Consider the following 19,627-nt stretch of genomic DNA (forward strand, 5'->3'; position numbering starts at 1 on the left):
TTTAGACAAAACTACAAAGTTTATCTATGTTATCCCTGACTTCCCTTTCTATTCCTTTTCCAATTTTTAGGTACTAGTATAATCCCTACGTGACCAATGCTTCAATTGCTATTATAGATAGTAAAACATTTGATAGTATTCATTCTAAGTAACTATCTTATGCCAGAAGTATTTCTATTTAAAAAGAGAAACTCAAATACAGCAATGGTAATTGCTTAGAAGAAATAACTGTCTAACTGCAGATGTTAAGGCATCCATTAGGGATACTTTAGGGATACTGAAATCTCAGAACCATTCAAAATGCATCATATGTGCACTCCTGTGTATAAAACTGACCTAGCCACAGACACTATGTAGACTCTAAGGAGACAATTAGCAATTGTTATTAAAACGTCACTTTTAGCTGTTACTTTAATGCAAAATAAAAATCTTAGAAGACAGAGGAAAGGGAGTAAGGTAACCTGGTAGAAGAAATTAAGTGTAGTTCTCCTACCTCTTTTTAGAAGCCAAGATATCTTTTTAGAAGCCAAGAAGGGGCTTGTCCAGGTATTTTTGCTAAAAAAGAGAATATACCATAAAATTTCTGAACTTAGGTTTTAAGGTTAACAAAACAATTTTTTTACTTTCTTCACAATTACCTCATTCATATATTTAATGGCTAGCTTGAGTTTATCTTCAATTAATCTGACATTATCTCATTCAGACATATGAAATATATCAGTGAATACTTCCTCTGGAAGCTTTTAAATGAAACTGTTTCAAGAGAAGAGCAAACAGTAGAAATACCTGTCCAATAATTATCAAGCGTTTCAGAACTGAATTCTGCGTGTCAGGCTCTATGAAGGCCATCTACATGTGTAGTAGGGTGACTAACTTTTAGAGTGCCAACTCAAGACACAGCTACAACAGACCAAAAAATTAGTACAATATGTAATAAATACTTATACACACATGATTATTTTAACATAAAATATAAATTAGGCATTTATTTAAAATTATATATTATTCTGTATTTGCTTTTTTGTTACATAAATGCCATTATTTAAGAAAAACAGTAGGACTAGTTAACAGTGGCAATTAGTAGTTATTAATAGTGGAACCAATTAAACAAATAGTATGTGTGAGAATAATATAACATTATAAATAGTTTTTTCCTCTGATACAGATTTTAACTCTTTATAGGATATTTACATTTTATAGGCCATATTATGTCTTTTTAAGATACATAAATATAAGACCTTTAAAAAGTTGAATGTAAATACAATGGGGCTAAGTAAACAGACATTACTTATAATTAATAAAAACTGACATTTCTTTATGTCCCATGATAAAGTAGGATATTTTTGCTCTTTGTGTGTCCTCTTCCAGTAATACTTCTCTGAACTGCCTGCAGCCTTCAGGATATCCTTCTTTTCTTTTATGTAGTGGTAAAACTGAATACATTCAAAGTCAAGGCCTCTGAGGTCTGCTCTTATGAAGCCCCACATTATGCTGACCCCTGGTGGCAGGCCAATGCAATGACAGCAAGTTAGATATCCTGTCAACAAGGGAATTTGATCATGGAATATGACCGTACTTATTAATAGCAGGTTTCTAGACTTGTAAGGAATTAGTTTCCAGCTGTACAAAAATGTCCATCCACTTTATATCTACAGGCTTAATTTAGTAGGGTGGCTTTAGGGCATTTGGCCCTTTGCATCCTTAAATTCATCATGTAGTGTTTGCCATGTCTAAAATGTCCACTGTTTTTAGATACTCTGAAGCACACTGGATATCACTGTAAGTAAACTTTTCTTTCTCAGAGAATAGGTTTTTAAAGCACAGAGGTAATTCGAACTTAAACTGAAGGTGGATTTCAAATAAATTACAGTTTTTAGTGCTGTTTAACTTGGCTGCCCTTTCTGGTGACATATTTTTGACTTCTGAGTCAGTCTTATTTCCTCCTAAATGTCATTTTTTTTCACTGTATGAGTTTCTGTCATAACCTACATATAATGTCAAACAACTGAGGTGCAGTTCATCCTTTTCTATGCTCCATATGACCTCTTCAAAGATCATCAAACAGAATTAGAGAAACAGCATATAAATTGTTTTACTGTAGCCCTTTCCTCTATTCCCATCTCAAAACTATTTGCAAATTAGAGAAAGCCATTCTTCTTGTCCCACATGTTGAAAAACTGTGATTTAATGGCAGACTAACATTTTAATGTCTTTTCTATGGCTGGCAACAATGATAGCCACCTTATTGGCACAGGTCTGAGGAAACTGGCCTCTTTCATTTCTGTAAAGTCGAAAATCTCATTAAGTGCTTCTGCATTTTTTGAGGAAACTAAAACGTGACCAAAAAATTTCATTATGAAAGCCTCATTATCACAGGATAGCAAATCACACTCTTTTTTTTTTTTTTTTTTTTGCGGTACGTGGGCCTCTCACTGTTGTGGCCTCTCCCGTTGCGGAGCACAGGCTCTGGACGCACAGGCTCAACAGCCATGGCTCACGGGCCCAGCCGCTCCGCGGCATGTGGGGTCTTCCCAGGCCGGGGCACAAACCCGTGTCTCCTGCTTCGGCAGGTGGACTCTCAACCACTGAGCCACCAGGGAAGCCCCCACACTCTTTTTTAAGTACAAGGTGTGCAAGACATTTAAGAGATCAGATCTTTTTCTTTGGTAAGAAGTTAATAGACTGAATGAAATTTGCCAAAATATACATTTTATATTTTCATTGTCAGCCAACCATGCAGATAGATGAGCAAAGTCTAGTTTGTCTTTGGACAACATATTGACAATATTTGGTTTGATGTTTTCTGTGGTTTCATTAAAATCTTCATAGAAATCAAGATTCTTTGAAACCCCATTTTTCAAAGTAAAGTACCTAATAGCCAGAGGAAATGTTTTTTCTTTTTTATTCAATGTATCATGTGATAACTGTAGAAAACATTATTGTTGGTAAGATCTGACAAAATGAGCTTTACACTATAAGAGTCCAACATATCTGTCATCAAAATTTCCCCTTTGGTTAACCCACAGGGCATTTTAGTGGCAAACTCTGAGTTAGGAAATGTAATTTTACTCAGTTTCATCAAGCAGTCAAGGGAATTATCTGATAATCAGTGTTCACTCATGTCATATGCCCAAGCGAATCCACCAGCTATTATTTTTGACTGAGCATTGGTGTCTTTTTGAGAGGTGAAAAAACTTTCAATTGATTTAGAAGTACTTCTTGCTTCTCTCATCTGGACTTGTGAGATTCAATCTCCTTTATGACGATCAATTCCAAATTCTTTTCTCTAAATGTACATTGTGCTCTGTTTTGGTTATTTATCTCCTTAACTAGTTGTATGTGTCTATGAAGGTTGCTCAAAAAATTTAAAATAGAACTACACTATGATCCAGCAATTCCACTTCTGGGGATATATCCAAAGAAATGAAAAAAAAAAAAAAGATCTTGAAGAGGTGTCTGTCCATTTATTGGAGCATTATTTACAATAGCCAAGACACAGAAACAACATAAGGGTCAGTCAGTGGTCGAATGGATAAAGAAGTTACGGTGTGTGTATGTGTGTGTGTATATATATACACACACACACCCGCACACATACACACACACAATGGAATATTATTCAGCCATGAGAAAGAAGGAAATCCTGCCATTTGGGACAACAGGACCTTGAGAGCATTAGGCTAGGTGAAATAAGTCAGACAGAGAAAGATAAATTCAAAGATTTTTGTCTTTGTCTTTGGTTTTCTGAAGTTTGAATATGATGTGCTAGGTATGTGTTGTGTGTGTGTGTGTGTGTGTATACATTATAGGAATTCCTATAATAGCCTTGTTTTTGTCTGTCCTGTTGTCTTTGGGGTTCCCTATGCACCACTTATCAGATAGAATACATGTCTGGCTTGCAGCTCTTTTACCTGTAAATCATTGTTCTTATACTGGAGTCATGTTGGTGTGGTGGCAAGGTATGGGGAAAGGGAACATCCTATAATCTTATTAAATCTTAGTCTTTTAGTGGGTCTGTGTCCCTGGGCTGTGACCTTAATAGGCATTTCTTAGCTTTTCTTCCCCCTACCTTTCAATGAGACAAGGCGGCTAGAAGAGGCTGGCTGTGGCTGGAGGGGGGAAGAGTAAGCATTGCAAACTATCCAGAACGTTCTCCCTAACAAAGGTCTACTCTCCAAATCCGGCCCTTTACATGTTGGAGCTTAAAGCTAGTAGTCCCCTTACTATGCTTACATTATATGTCTATCTTTTCTTCTAAGAGTAGTTTCAGGTCTTACATTTAGGTCTGTCACCCATTTTGAATTAATGAATTGGTGTAAGGAATGAGTCCAACTTCATTCTTTTGCATGTGAATATCTAGTTGTCTCAGTACCATTTGTTGTAAATGCTCTTATTTTCTTCATTGAATTGTCTTGGTACCTTTGTTGAAACTTAATTGACAAAAAATATAAGGGTTCATTTCTGTATTCTCAATTCTATTTCATTGATCTCTGTATCTGCCATTATGCCAGTACCACACTGTTACGATTACTGCAGCTTGGTGGTAAGTTTTGAAATTGGAAAGTATGACTCTTTGAACTTTGTTCTTTTTCAAAATTGCCTTGGTTATTCTCGTCCTTTACATTTCCTATGCATTTTAGGTTTAGCTTGTAATTTCTGTTTCGGCAGAGATTTTGATAGGATTGCATTGAATCTGCGTATCAATTTGGTGAGTATTGCCATCTCAACAAGTCTTCTGATTCCTGAATGTGGGGGAATCTTTCCATTTATTTAAAACTTCTTTAATATATTTCAACAGTGTTTTGTGCTTTTCAGCGTGCAAGTATTACACTATTTTTGTTAAATTTATTTCTAAGTATTTTATTCTTTCTGAGGCTTTGTAAATGGAATTTTCTTAATTTCATTTTCAGAATGTTCATTGCTAGTATATAGAAATACAATTGATTTTTACAACAGATTTATTGAGATCTAATTCACATACCATACAATTCACCCATTACAACTGAGTTTTGCATGTTGATTTTCTATCTTGCAACCTTGCTGAACTGATTATTAGCTCTGGTAGGTTGTGTGTGTGTATGTATGTATGGTCCTTAGGATTTTCTACATACAAGATCATGTGTTCTGCAAATAGAGGTAATTTTACTTCTTTCCAGTCTGGATGCATTGTATTTATTCTTCTTTCCAAACTGCCCTGCCTAAACCTCCATTGTCTTGGTCCTGATCTTAGGGGGAAAGCATTGTCTTGTACCATCAACTATGATATTAGCTGTGGGATTTTTTTTTTAATTTATTTATTTATTTACTTTTGGCTGTGTTGGGTCTTCATTTCTGTGCAAGGGCTTTCTCTAGTCGCGGCGAGCGGGGGCCACTCTTCATCGCGGTGCGCGGGCCTCTCACTGTCGTGGCCTCTCTTGTTGCGGAGCACAGGCTCCAGACGCACAGGCTCAGTAGTTGTGGCTCACGGGCCCAGTCGCTCCGCGGCATGTGGGATCTTCCCAGACCAGGGCTCGAACCCGTGTCCCCTGCATTGGCAGGCAGATTCTCAACCACTGTGCCACCAGGGAAGCCCTAGCTGTGGGATTTTTATAGATAGCCTTTATCAGGTTGAGGAACATCCATCTACTCCTACTTTGTTGCATATTTTTTTTTAAATCATGAAAGGATGTTGGATTTTGCCAAACATTATTCCTGCATGTACTGAGATGATCATGTGCATTTTGTTCTTTTTTCAATTAATGTGTATTACGTTGTTTAATTTTATTTCTTTTTAAATTAATTTTTATTGGAGTATAGTTGATTTACAATGTTGTGTTAGTTTCTGCTGTACAGCAAAAGTGAATCAGTTATGCATATATCCACTCTTTTTATAGATTCTATTCTCATATAGGTCATTACAGAGTACTGAATAGAGTTCCCTGTGGTATATAATAGGTCCTTGTTGGTTATCTATTTTATATATAGTAGTGTGTGTATGTCAATCCCAATCTCCCGATTTACCCCTCCTCCACCTTTCCCCCTTTGTAACCATAAGATTGTTTTCTACATCTGTGACCCTATTTCCGTTTTGTAAATAGGTTCATTTGTACCATTTTTTAAGATTCCATGTATAAGTGATATCATGATATTTGTCTTTCTCTGTCTGACTTATTCACTCAGTATGACAATCTCTAGGTCCATCTTTGTTGCTGCAAATGGCATGATTTCATTCTTTTTAATGGCTCAGTAATATTCCATTGCATATATGTACCACTTCTTCTTTTTCCATTCCTCTGCTGATGGACATTTAGGTTGCTTCCATGTCCTGGCTATTGTAAGTAGTGCTGCAATGAACATTGTGGTGCATGTATCCTTTCAAATTATGGTTTTCTCTGGATATATGCCCAGGAGTGGAATTGCTGGATCATATGGTAGCTTTTTTTAGTTTTTTAAGGAACCTCCCTACTGTTCTCCATAGTGGCTGTACCAATTTACATTCCCACCAACAGTGTATAGGAGGGTTCCCTTTTCTCAACACCCTCTCCAGCATTTATTGTTTATAGATTTTTTTGATGATGGCCATTCTAACCGGTGTGAGGTGATACCTCATCATTGTAAGTTTTGATTTGTATCTCTCTAATAATTAGTGATGTTGAGTATCTTTTCATTTGCCTTTTGGCCATCTGTATGTCTTCTTTGGAGAAATGTCTGTTTAGATCTTATGCCCATTTTTGGATTGGGTTGTTTGTTTTTTTAATATTGAGCTGCATGAGCTGTTTGTATATTTTGGAGATTAATCCCTGTTGGTCGCTTTGTTTGCAGATATTTTCTCCCATTCTGTGGGTTTTCTTTTCGTTTTGTTTATGGTTTCCTTTGCTGTGCAAAAGCTTTTAAGCTTAATTAGGTTCCACTTGTTTATTTTTGTTTTTACTTTCATTACTCTTGGAGGTGGATAATTTTTATATGTTAAACCAACCTTGCATTTCTGGGATAAATCCTACTTGGTCACTGTGTATAATCCTTTTTATATGTTGCTGGATTCAGTTTGCTAGTATTTTGCCCTACTCTTTTGTCTTAATTTTTAATAGATTCAAAACTTGGTAAAGAAAAAATAGTATTTATTTATTTGGGCCCTGGAACCGTAACAGTTACCTTTTCTGAGAAACTTTCTCTGATACTCCCTTATCCCCAAACAACTCCTGTATAATATCACGGCACAGTAAATAGCATTTATCCCGTTATGTTTCTACTGTCTACTTGTCACTCTCTCTGCTTCTTGAGAACAGACTATATTTTTTTCCATTGTAGCCCAGTATCTAGCACAGTCATCAGCTAGTATATTGAGACCTCTGCGAAGCAGATAAACATCAGATTTTTAAAAGAACATGAACAAAGATGGAAAGGAGATTATGTAACAAAGGAGGATTATAGGAGAGTGACTGAGCCACAGGAGAATAGTATCAGGAAGGTTAAAATACCAGATGAACTCAGATATGAAGAGGTATTGAGAAAAAGAAGTAAATTTTACTTAGCTATATTCAGAATGAAAATATATCAAATAATGTTTAGATTTGTTCTGCTGGGATTATTTTAAAATACTGATGGATGACAAAGAGCAGAATCCCTCAGCTCCTCTGTTGCACCTGTCTTTTCTATTGAATAGAGTTTTCTTCTGTTTAGACAGGGGAGAATAAATATTGGTGAGACGTCAGGAGTCAAAAGGCTCTGAATGCCTTATCTTCAGTCCCAGACATAGTTCATCTCAAGTAAGGAAAGAATTTTCATATAAATAAGATCACAAAACCATTGACATTAATCTTTTAAGAATTCAAGGAAGTGACTCTCCTCTTGCTGCTAAATGCCTAACTTATCACTTAAGACTCCATCATAATCATGATCATAATTTAAGGATCAGTTCCTTCAGGAAAACATTCCCTGAGATTTCCAGGCTGGATTACATGCCCTTCTCTGAGCAACCAGAGCAATTTGTGCATATCATTATCACTCAGTCTATCTCACTCTTATTGTAATGAACTGTATATGAGTCTTATTACACTTTGATACCTACTCCTTAAATGATGAAGTAGCTTATCTAGTTGAAGAGGGAGAATTATGTTTCAGGCAGAGAAGACAGAATGAGCAAAGGCAAGGAGGTGAGAAGACGGATGTATTTTGAGGCCACAAGAGGATCATCATTGCTGCAGTGTAAAGGAGAAGGCAGAGAATGGCAAGAGGTAAAACTGGAGAGGCAGTCGGGGCCAGTTCACTGGAAGTCTTGTACGTCATGTTAGGGAATTGGTTTCTCTGATGCAGCAAGTGGTTGTCAAAAAATTTTTTTTGTTGTTTTTAAAGTAACAGACCAGTATTGGAAGAAAAATTGTACATGAAAGGTACTCAGGATGAATAAGGGTTGGATGGGCTAGGTCCCAAATGCTTGGCCTCCCACCGACTCTCACTATAGTTCCCAATGTGGTGAGTCGAAAAGAGCAGATCATCAACATCAGAATTATCTATGGTACCTTATTAAAAATGCAGATTTGGGGGTTGACAGCAAAGGCCAACCCAGAATTCAAAGCTGGGATTATCATAAACTCCCCAGATAATTCTAAAATTTTAAAACCAGACATTCTATAAGACTGCTGGCCCATAATCTTCACAGTGCCAGTGCTGTGAATGACAAAGAAGGGCTGAGCAGATGTTCCAAATTAAAAGAGAATAAAGGGATATGGCAATTAAATGCAATCCATGAGCCTCAATCAGGGAGAAGTTGTGCCCTAAAGGACATCATTGGTACATTTGGCAAAATTTCACTACAGTATGATACAAAGTAGTATTGTATCAAAGTTGAATTTACTTATTTTAATGTAAGAGAATGTTCTTGTTCTTGGAAAATATATGCTGAAGCCCTTTAGGAATAAAGGAGCATTATGTCTACAAAAAATGGATTGGGGGGAAAATATAGCTAGGTAGGTAGATAGATATAGCTCTTTGTACTATTCTTGAAATTACTTAAAAATTAAAAGTTGAAAAAAAATTGAAAAGAGAAAGCCTAGAACAAATTGAAGTCTCAGGACTGTGCCAACTTCAACCACTGTTAGAAAACTGGGAATTACTTTAGAAAACTGGGAATTACTGAAAGGCTTCAGGTAGTGGCATTAATCAGATTTCTGTTTTTGATAGATTGCTTTTATGGTAGTATGAGAGGTGGAATTAGGATGACAATATTGGTGGCAAGGAGACCACTTAGAAATCTAAAGTGCTTCTGATAAATAAGCACTGAAAAGAATGATGGTAGTTAAGGTGGAGACAAAAGGGATTACGTGGTAAAATCAGTTGGATTCAGTGGCTATCTAGATATGAATGGTGGAAGTGAAAGAAGAAAAAAGATAACTATTAGGTTTCTAGCTTGGGTAGTTATGTAGATAGTACTGTTACCAAGTTACAGTGAATACAGAAGGAACAGCATTCAATGTGGGATTAGATGAATTTGAATTTGGCTATAAGGGACATTTAAGTGAAGACATAAACAGATAAAGAAGCTGAAGCTTTGACAAGAGGTCAGATATAGGATATGTATTTATATATTGTATATATGTATAAGGTATATACACGTGTATGTAGTACAACAATATGACATAATCAAGATCAAGTTCATGAAAGGCTGAATCTAAGAAGACTTAGTTTAACAAGAATAAATTTAAGGCTCAGTACACTGGACCAAAATATCAAACCAAAATTGAAGAAGTAGAGAATGGAGGAGACGTAAGTTAGCAGTGGCACTATGAAAATAAAACTTTATAGGTTTGAGTATTTGTAAATCCAATATGTCAATATTTTAGGATAATTTTCAAAAAAACATATGTAATCTTAGACTGCATTAATGGAAATCTGGTATCTAGAAAGAAGCAAATGAGAATGATAATTTATTGTATACAGTCAGGCTTCCATATCAATGGGTTCTGCATCTGTGGATTCAACCAACTGTGGATCAAAAATAGCAGGAAAAAAATTCCAAGAAGTTCCAAAAAGCAAATCTTGAATTTTCTGTGCCCTGGCAACTATTTACATAGCATTTACATTGTACAGGTATTATAAGTAATCTAGCGATACTGAAGGATATGCATAGGTTATATGCAAATACTGCGCCATTTTATATAAGGGACTTGAGCATCCTCAGATTTTGCTATCCGTGGGGTTCCTGGAACCAGTCCCCCACAGATACCAAGGAATGGCTGTCCTAGTTAGATGACATCTGCAATACTGTGTTCAGTTTCATTCAAGCTTGAATAGTGATAGAAAACAGTAAAATATAATAGTAAAGGGAATCATATTATGGATGGCTGAAAGAAATGGAAGGAAAGTGTCAGGGAAATGATAGCTTTAAAAAAATATTTATGGTCTGTCATGTGGAAGAGGCATTATATTTGTTCTTATTATTTCAAGGAGAATTAGGGAAAATGAGAAATGTTTACCTTTAAGGTCTTTTCATTCTTTTTTGCTTTGTATTATTAAAGAGGTGAATTAAATTTACAGGGACATATGTTTTTAACTCAACATAAAAAGAACATTGCTCTCTAACAATGGAATGAAGTGACTACAATTTGGTAAACTACTTGTCACCAAGTGTAGTCAATCAAAAGTTCGATGCGCCTGGGTCCTGTCATCAGTAGGAGGTGAGAGTAGGGTGCTCTCAGGGTTTCTCTCTGCTTTGAGATTCAATGAGATGGGAATGAAAAGATTAGACAATGAGATGAATAATATTTTTTTGAAAATAATATTTTTCAAAATATTTTTTTTTCGACTCGGTAAAATTACAAGACATCAAGTTGACATATAAGGAAGTTCTACTGTCTTTTATATTTCTAGAGTTAGAGAGAAAAATAAAAATTTGAGATTCAGAATTTCTGGGAAGGTGAATTGTTCTTTGGCTGTCCGATTTGAAGATAATCTTCTAGTTTATGTGTAAATCTTGACCAGATACATATTAAATAGCTTACATTCAGATGATAGGTGACCACACATTACTGTCTATATTCCCATCTTATTCACAAACCTTGATTAGGGAACTGTCTTCTGAAATAATCAAATGTACAGTCATCTGATATATCTGGCCTTGTATCTAGAAAAGATGGTAAAAGTTCATTAGTGTAAGCATGAAAATAGTTCATTGACTCTTTTACATTTCATATTTTTATCTTTTTCTAAATGAAAAATGCTAGCAGATAATATGTAAATAGTAGTTTATCTCAATGAAATTAATACAAACAGTTCTCAAATCTTATATGATTTTTGTTGCATTTTTGCTGTTTATAGTAAGGTCTAAAAAATGTTCATACTCTTTGGGTCAGCAGTTCCTTTTTAGGAATCTATTATAAATAAATAATTAAGAATATACACAAATAGGGAGTTAAACATCTTCATTGTTGTTTACAACAGAAAAAAATGTTTAACAATGGGGGTGGCTAAATAAAGGTTCACTAATACAATGGAATACTTTGCCACCATTTACTAACATGTAAAGAAGTTAATAATATCCTGTACTTTTAAATGAAAACATAGGTTGCCAAAAACCCTGAAGATTAATTAATAACCTGTGATTAATTAACATTAATTAATTTCTATACACAATTAATTTCTATACACATATATAGAAAAAAGTCTAAAATAAGGATTCTAAAATGTGTTCTTTAATTTCTGACATTAAATTTAACAGAAGAATATATAAAAGTTACATATAAAAAGTGACTGATTTGCTTGGCTGATCACTATGAGAAAGAATAATTTAAAGTTCAATGAAGTAACCATCTTAATTATAATAAAATTCTCTCGTTTCCTAGGTGTGGTTCTTACTTCCATTTCTATTTTTAATTAGCCTGCTGTATCATAAACTAAGTGGATTTATGTACTTGTATATATACTTTTAATTAAGTTACCTGAAATTCTCTTTGAAAATAAGTGTGGTATAAATGTATAAAAATTAATATATACACACATAAAATTAAAGAAGTATTTTAGACAAAATTAAAATATTGTTTAAATTTTATGAATATATTTCAAAGGACCTCAAGTAAAGATAATGAGATAAAAATTAAGAAAAAAATATACCAGAAATGTTAGAGATTCAGAGATTTATGTTAGACTTAGCAGATTCCTACAGAAGCAAATGAATAATCCAAAATTTAATTTCTCTCCTGGCTCATCACAAAAGGACCAAGATGTTTTTTAAAACATAAAATCCCTATATTCTGTTTTGGGAAAAATCTTTCAAATCGGCGATATCTCTCAAGTACAGGGACCACTCAATCCAACCCTCCAGTCTAACTGACCACTCCCTTCTCTGTGCTCCCTTACCCTGTGCAGACTATAGGCATTGCACCTGTAACACCGCGCTTAACTTGTTTGTCTCCTCCTATTAAAAGATGAGTTCCTGGGAATAAGAAATGGTATAGTATAGTCTTAATATCCCTAGCACAAAGCACGGTGATAACCTCAAAGCTGTAGCACAAAAAAGTGTTTGTTGAGGAAATGAATTAATTGTTTATCAGAGGGTAAAAGCAGAACATTCCCTGTCACATCAGAATTTGATTCTTGTGTCTTTGAACTAAATTTCCTTTTTCACAAACCTAATGGAACACAGAACCAGAAGGAAGGCAGTACTATATTATAAACATGCAAATGACGTATATTTTATATGATTTATCGTAATTTTCAACATTTCTCATTTTATCCTCATAGATTTAGAATGGACAAAAACAATCTTTTAAATCAGAGCCTTTTACTGTCTTTCGCAACACTACTTTTCTTCTACAACAATGATAGAAGAAAGTATTAATATTGTATTTTGGCATTAAAGGGAGTTTAAAAATTTTTTTACTTCATATAGAACTTATTTATGATGAGAAAGGGACAAAAATATATGCTTATAATCTCACTTAATGAGAAGAATAAAGATGTAGCAAGATAAGTGTGAAATGAGTGAAACTATATAAAACTGTATGAAAAGGTATAAGCAATTACTAAACTATGTTTATATAGAAAAGTTGAAAAAGTATTTTCTTGTAGCTTGTAAAAAAGTTCAGAGTAAGAAAGATCATACACATGACATTGCTGTCTACCTTGAGATACTTGCCAATATGACCCAGTTGGATTAAAAGAGACACAAAACACCGCAGAATTATGACTGCTAATCTTGAGTAGTCTACAAATCATTATGTGATTGTGAAAACATTTTAAATGATTCCCAGCTTTTGTTTCTGCATCTGTGCTATGTGGATATTAGAAAGAATTCCCAAAAGGGCCTGAGAAAAGAACTGAAAACATTTTGCCAAGATGTAATGCATACCAACTCATGATAAAAAGTAGACTATGAAATAGTTAAAAGCTAAAATCCTTTTTAGATAAAATTGAATGGCAGCAAAAAAAAAAAAAAATTGACACAATCAGGATAAAAATGGGAGGAAACTGTAAAAATCAAAACTTGATTGTTAAAGGGAGAGAGCAAAGGAAATATTCTAGAAAAAATTACACAAAGTTAAAAGTAGCAATATTATATAATCATTATAAAGAATTTGGAGAGACAAGGGGTGAAATTAGGCTGAAAAAAATTCACTTGTAATAAGACTTGATTCAATGAACTCTTTTTTTTTTTTTTTTCCCTGCGGTACGCGGGCCTCCCACTGCCGTGGCCCCCTCCCGTTGCGGAGCACAGGCCCAGCGGCCATGGCTCACGGGCCCAGCCGCTCCGCAGCATGCGGGATCCTCCCGGACCGGGGCACGAACCCGTGTCCCCTTCATCGGCAGGCAGACCCTCAACCACTGCGCCACCAGGGAAGCCCATTCAACGAACTCTTGATGTCATTTTTTAGCCCTCTTCCTTTGATTGAAATAATGCTATGAACCATAATAAACTATTATATTTATCTCATAGAAAATCACCAGGCCAGTGTCCTTATGAATGTGATCTATAAATTCTAATCACAGTAATCTATAATTATTTGTTTTTGCTTAAAGTCTGCAAAATGAATTATTGAAAGTGTGCTGGTAGGAAATAAAGTTAACTAAAATACTCTAATATTTTTTTAGGGATATACTGATAACAAGCAATCATTTAAAGTAAGAAATAGTTCAAGAGCATGAACTTAAGTTGACCTCAGGCATTAACCTCAGTTAAGATGATACTGTTCACTCTTTCTGCCAAAGATTATTAGTAAATAATAAAGGAGGAAAAGAGAAAAAATTTCAGAAGTTCTTGGGAAATTAGATTCCGTTAATTCAATCCACATTTAGCAGATGACAGTGTATTTGGTGCTCAGTATCTGCTGAATGAACTTGTGACTGCTAACTTTAAATTTCCCACTGGATCACTGTTATTAAACTCCAGAAACATCTGAGTAGAAATCTTCTAAGTCTGGTACTCAGGTCTTCAACTTCTGGGCTCTCTGCAGGTAACAGATGCTTGAAAGATTGATTGATTGGCTCCAAGGATGATTTTTTGGATCGCATCAACTAGGGATGTTGTCCTTCGTCTGTGTTTGTCAGGCTTATTTCCCAACTAGACAATTCTGTTGAACTCTGGGTACTAATCTTTCCCTGCTACCCCTTCCATACCTTCTGGAGCTATTTATTGTTATGTATGTATTTGTTTCTTTAGTGACTGGCTTGTGTATTTTAGCGAAGTCCATTACCCCCTGAAGTGTTAAACCTCTAATTTGCTACCTGACGGGTACAGACTTGGTTGTGCCCCACTCTCTCTGGGAAGGCAGTGGTTTTGGCAGGGTTGTCTTTGACACCTTCCCTGATCACACACCCCACTGTTAAATTCCACTAATTTCTGGCTAATAGATCTATTGTTTTCAACAGTGCCCTGGGGCATAAATTGCCCTACAGACTAATCCAATCAAATTTGGGCTCCAAAGGAACAGTTTCCTAGGTCAGGATTTCAGATTTGTTCTGATGCCACCTCAGACTCCTCCCAGCTGTTCCCCTCCCTGCAGTTCTCTCTGGTGAACTAGCCAGCCTACAAGTTTAGCCTGTTTCTCCGATGGATCTACCAATCTTCTCCGAATTGCCTTTTACTCTACTTCTACTGTTTCTGAGAATGCTGTTAAGCTTGAATTTCTCCAGGATCTGTTGCAAATTAAGTCATTTATTTTGGGAAGACATTAGGAGCTATCTGTTTTACCTGGTTCCCCTGACCAAGGAAAAATATTTGGTCTGTTGTGTCATTTAGCATCTCTGCTGCCTTACTGATTTTCTGTCTAGAAGATCTGTCCATTGATGTCAGTGGGGTGTTAAAGTCTCCTACCATTATTGTATTCCTGTCAATCTCTTCCTTTATGTCTGCTGCTATTTGTTTTATGTATTTAGGTGCTCCTATATTGGGTACATTTATGTTATCAAGTGTAATATCCTCTTCTTGTATTGCTCCTTTTATCATTATATAATGTCCTTCTCTGTCTTTATGTTTTAAAGACTACTTTGTTTTAAAGTCTACTTTGTCAGATACGAGTATTGCTACCCCTGCTTTCTTATTGTTTTCATTTGCATGAAATATCCTTTTCCATCCCCTCACTTTCAACCTGTGTGTCTTTTGCCCTAAAGTGAGTCTTGTAGGCAGCATATTGTACTTGTGGGCCGCATATTGTAGGTTCTTGATTTTTTTATCCAATCTGCCACTCTGTGTCTTTTGATGAGAATTTAGTCCATTGACATTTAAAGTAATTATTGATAGGTATGTACTTATTGCCATTTTAAACCTTTTTTTCCAGTTTTTGTACTTCTCCGTTCATTTCTTTTTTGTTTTCCCTTTTGTGGTTTGATGGATTTCTTTTGTATTATGCTTGAGTTCCTTTCTTTTGGGTTTCTGTGACTCTACTGTACCTTTTTGATGTTTGGTTACCCTGGTTTTCAAGTATGTTAACCATAACTATATCTACTTGCTTTAGACTGATGGTCATATAAGTTCAAACACATTCTAAAAGATCTTCATTATTATACTCCCATTCCCTACATTTTGTGATTTTGATGTCCTATTTTACATCCTTATCCTTTTACTGTTAATTGTAGTTTTAATCATTTTTACAATTTTTTGGATTGTTTTTTAATCTATGTACTGACTTAAGTGATCTTCAATCCTTTTATGTATTTGCCTTTCCTATTGTGATTTTCCCTTTCCTATAGATACTTGCTTCTTTTCTATCTAGAGAAGACCTTTCAATATTTCTTTTAGGTTAGGCTTAGTATTGCTGTATTCTTTTAGTTTTTGCTTGTCTGAGAAATTCTTTCTCTCTCCTCCTGGTCTAAATTATAATCTTGCTGGGTACAGTATCCCAGGGGGCAGGGTTTTCTCTTTCAGGACTTTGAATATATCATGCCACTGCCTTCTGACCTGCACAGTTTCTGCGGAGAAATACGCTGATAGTCTTATGGGGGTTGCCTTGTAACTGACTGCTTTTCTCTATCTGCCTTTAGAATCCTCTCTTTATCTTTTGCCATTTTAATTCCAATATGTATTGGTGTGGGTCTGTTTGTGTTCATCTTCTTTGGGACCATCTGTGCTTCCTGTACCTGGATATCCGTTTCCTTCTTTAGATTACATTTTCGATCCCCTTCTCTCTTTCTTCTCCTTCTGGAACCAATATCATGTGTAGGTTGGCATGCTTTATATTATCCCATAGATCTCGTATATTGCTTTTACTTTTCTGTTTTCATTTGTCTTTCTGTCTGCTGTTCTGACTGATTTCCATTATTCTGTCTTCCAGATCAGTTGTTCATTCTTCTGTGGCACTTAGTTTGCTATTCATTGCTTGTAGATTGGTTTTTATCTTGGCAATTGACTTGTCTAATTTTGATTGGTTCCTTTTTATAGTTTCTAGATCCTTGTTACAGTGATCTGCCTTTCTGTTGATAATCTTTCTTAATTCCTTTAGCATTTTTATTAACTCCTGTTTGAACTCAGGGTGTAATAGACCACTGAGGTCTGTTTCATGATTTGTTTATTCAGGGGATATCTCTTATTTTTTTAATTGGGAACAGTTCCTCTCCTTCTTTTTCATTTTACTTAACTTTCTCTGTCTCTGAATTTAGGAGAAACAGCTACTGTTGTCTTGAAGGGGTGCTTTTATGTGAGAGTGTCCCTGTATAGAATGTGTGAGTTCAATATTTTTGGTGTGAGGGCTAGTTTTGGTATGGATGCTAGCCACATCTTTCCTCAGAGTATGCTGGCCATTATCCCCTTGATAGGGGATGGGATTGGTGGTGTGTTGTCCAGAGCCTGCACTGGATTTTGGGTGGGGCCTCCTCTTTGCTCTGTGGCTGTCAGAGCCTTGCTGGGGGTGGGGTCTGCTCCCCGGTTGTTGGAGTAGAAGCCCTGAAAGTTGGGCTCAGTAAGACTCTGTTGCCCTTAAGTATGTGCTCTGTTGCAAAAGGTGAGTGCCGAAGCAAGTGAGGCCCATGTAGTCATAGCAGACCTATGTGCCACCACTGAAGGCATCCACAGTTCTTCCCAGAAGCAGCTCAAGGTCTTGTCCGTTTCTCTGTTGTGTTTATCCCAGACCTAGTGCTAGGCTGGTGCTGGGAGCTGGGGTGTTGTGGCTGCAGGAATTGAGGTCATTGTGCTGCTGCCTGGGGCTGCTCTCCCAGGACCTGTCCTCCCACAATCCAGCTCCAAGCTGGGGTGTGAGGTGGGAAGAACCAGAGCACTCTCACAGGGAAAGAAACCACTGTGTATTCCTCCCCAGGGGCTGTCTGCCAGAGACATGCGATTCTGTGATGCCACGTGGTATGTATGCCAACGAAGTCCGCTGCCACCGTACCTGTGTCCCACCGTGCATGTGCTGATGATGGGCTCCAATGGCAGACTTGTGCTCTGCAGTGCAGGTACTGACAATGGGCTCTGAGGTTTGGCCTGGGCCACACCCCAGACGCTCTGGGCTGTCTCTGTGCAGCTAGATTGAGTTCACTCCCAGGGCACACAAACCCGAGATTCAGTGCCTAGCCACTGCACATACTAGCTGCCCCACCTGGCATGTGCTTCAGGCTGGGAAGTGTGATGAAGTGGCAGCCATCAGCTCTAGTCTCTTTCTGCCCTGACTGATAGCAAGCCAGCACATGTACACGGCTTGAGATCAGAGTCCAGGCCCCTCCAGTCCCTCTGTATGTCCTGGTGGAGTTCCTAGCAGTCATGGGGTTCCCAGGGTGAGGGCCTGCCTGTGTGGACCCTCCCTCCTTCACAGATACCTCCCAGGGGCGTCTTGTGTCTTGATGCCTTTTTTTTCCCATCGTACCCAATGACATGGGGATGTTTCTTGCAGCTTTGGTTGTATGAGAGATCTTTTGCCAGTTTCCAGTTAGTTTGCTGTGAGAACTGTGCCACATGTAGATGTGTTTTTGAGGGAAAGTGAGCTCCACATCCTCCTACTCTGCCATCTTAATGCACTTATGCAAAATTTCTGATGTGTCTCTGGAGCTGAGAGTGGGGACAGTGGCACTCTTCTCTCAGTGGTACCCCACTTTAGGAGCTAAGATGTAGGTGGAAGGAGGGCAGGAGCCTCAGGTCTTCTCTATTTGCCTCTTCCAGTGTGGAACCAACACCTTACAATCCAAGACGGGTGATTAGGACCAAAATATTTTCAGTGATGTAGCACACAAAGTGTGGAGCCTTCTTTTCAAGAGTGGGGTCTGCGTAGAAAGAAGGGAGCCCCCACCTCCTGACTGCACTTACCTGGAACTTCACTTCAACAGCAGGCAGCTGGAGACAGGATAAGAAATGTGCAAGCCCTGCCCTTCCTGGGAAGATAGCCCTCTGGCTGGCATCTGTGGGGAAAGCAGACCCTGTGTCCTTGGCTGCACTCTCCTGGAGTAGAGTATCATTGAGCTGGAATCTGGGGGGCAGGGTGTGGAGAGTCTTGATTCAAATACCCCAGGCTCTCACTGGTTTCCTTTTGGTTGTTTTTTTGTTTGTACCCAATTTTAGTAGATTTTCCTGAACAGATGATTTTTCATTTGCTGTATGCCCTTAGGACCATTTCCAGAAACTTTAAATTTTTGTTTTTTTAAAAAAATAATTTTCTCTGATTTTTGCTGGTGAGTGGGTTTGCAGAGATCCTCATGCTATCATGATGGAAGGCAATCTCTCAGTACCATCTATTTTATACTCTTGTTTTCCCATTAATTTTTCTTAGTTTTAATTTATTTCTTCTTGCTCTCCTGGATACATCTTTGTAAGATGCCTCAAATACTTTTCCAAGTAAGGTAAGTATAAGTGAAATTTAAATATAGCACCGTAATAAGACCCACCTCTCATATGTCAAGATTCTTTTGTATTTTTATAAACAGTAAATAATATGAGCAAAATTTTAATCATTAATTTTACCTGGGGAAAAATCATAACGTCTTCCTGGGTATAAGAGGAAATAATTTGCCATTCTTGTTTTTTTTTCAATGACTGTTAACAACCATATCAATGAATATTTACCTCTTGCTCTTCTCTGATGGCTTGCTGTGGTAGAGTTTCTTTCCTTCTTTGTTTTCAGATGTTTTTTCTTGTTTTTTATCTAGGTAAGAGAATCATATTTAAAATCATTATTTAATCAATATATCAAAGATAGTATGTATGTATGCAGACATAAAACTATCTTAAGACTTCCAC

General features: G+C 36.7%; 2 protein-coding genes across 9 annotated transcripts in view; one reads left to right on the forward strand and one right to left on the reverse strand.

The window, feature by feature from the left end:
• The window catches only part of CYREN (cell cycle regulator of NHEJ), a 127,774-nt gene that overhangs the window by 51,053 nt on the left and 57,094 nt on the right, over window positions 1-19,627 (forward strand). For 2 of the 8 annotated variants that reach the window (XM_027101840.1, XM_027101842.1), the window contains exon 4: window positions 17,718-17,856. The exons of 4 other annotated variants lie outside the window; for them this stretch is intronic. In XM_027101840.1, coding sequence (XP_026957641.1) covers window positions 17,718-17,856 — 139 coding nt within the window. Of the gene's footprint in view, window positions 1-17,717; window positions 17,857-18,556 lie in introns of all 8 variants that reach the window. 2 more of the 8 variants (XR_003431878.1, XM_027101841.1) reach the window with 2 other exon arrangements.
• The window catches only part of AGBL3 (AGBL carboxypeptidase 3), an 85,838-nt gene that overhangs the window by 6,564 nt on the left and 59,647 nt on the right, over window positions 1-19,627 (reverse strand). Inside the window, 2 exon segments of the mRNA XM_027101846.1 lie at window positions 11,033-11,098; window positions 19,454-19,532. Coding sequence (XP_026957647.1) covers window positions 11,033-11,098; window positions 19,454-19,532 — 145 coding nt within the window.

This window comes from Aethalodelphis obliquidens, unplaced genomic scaffold (genome assembly GCF_003676395.1).
Source record: "Aethalodelphis obliquidens isolate GAN/ISIS:26980383/991018 unplaced genomic scaffold, ASM367639v1 scaffold5, whole genome shotgun sequence".
In the NCBI taxonomy this organism is placed as follows: Eukaryota; Metazoa; Chordata; class Mammalia; order Artiodactyla; family Delphinidae; genus Aethalodelphis; species Aethalodelphis obliquidens.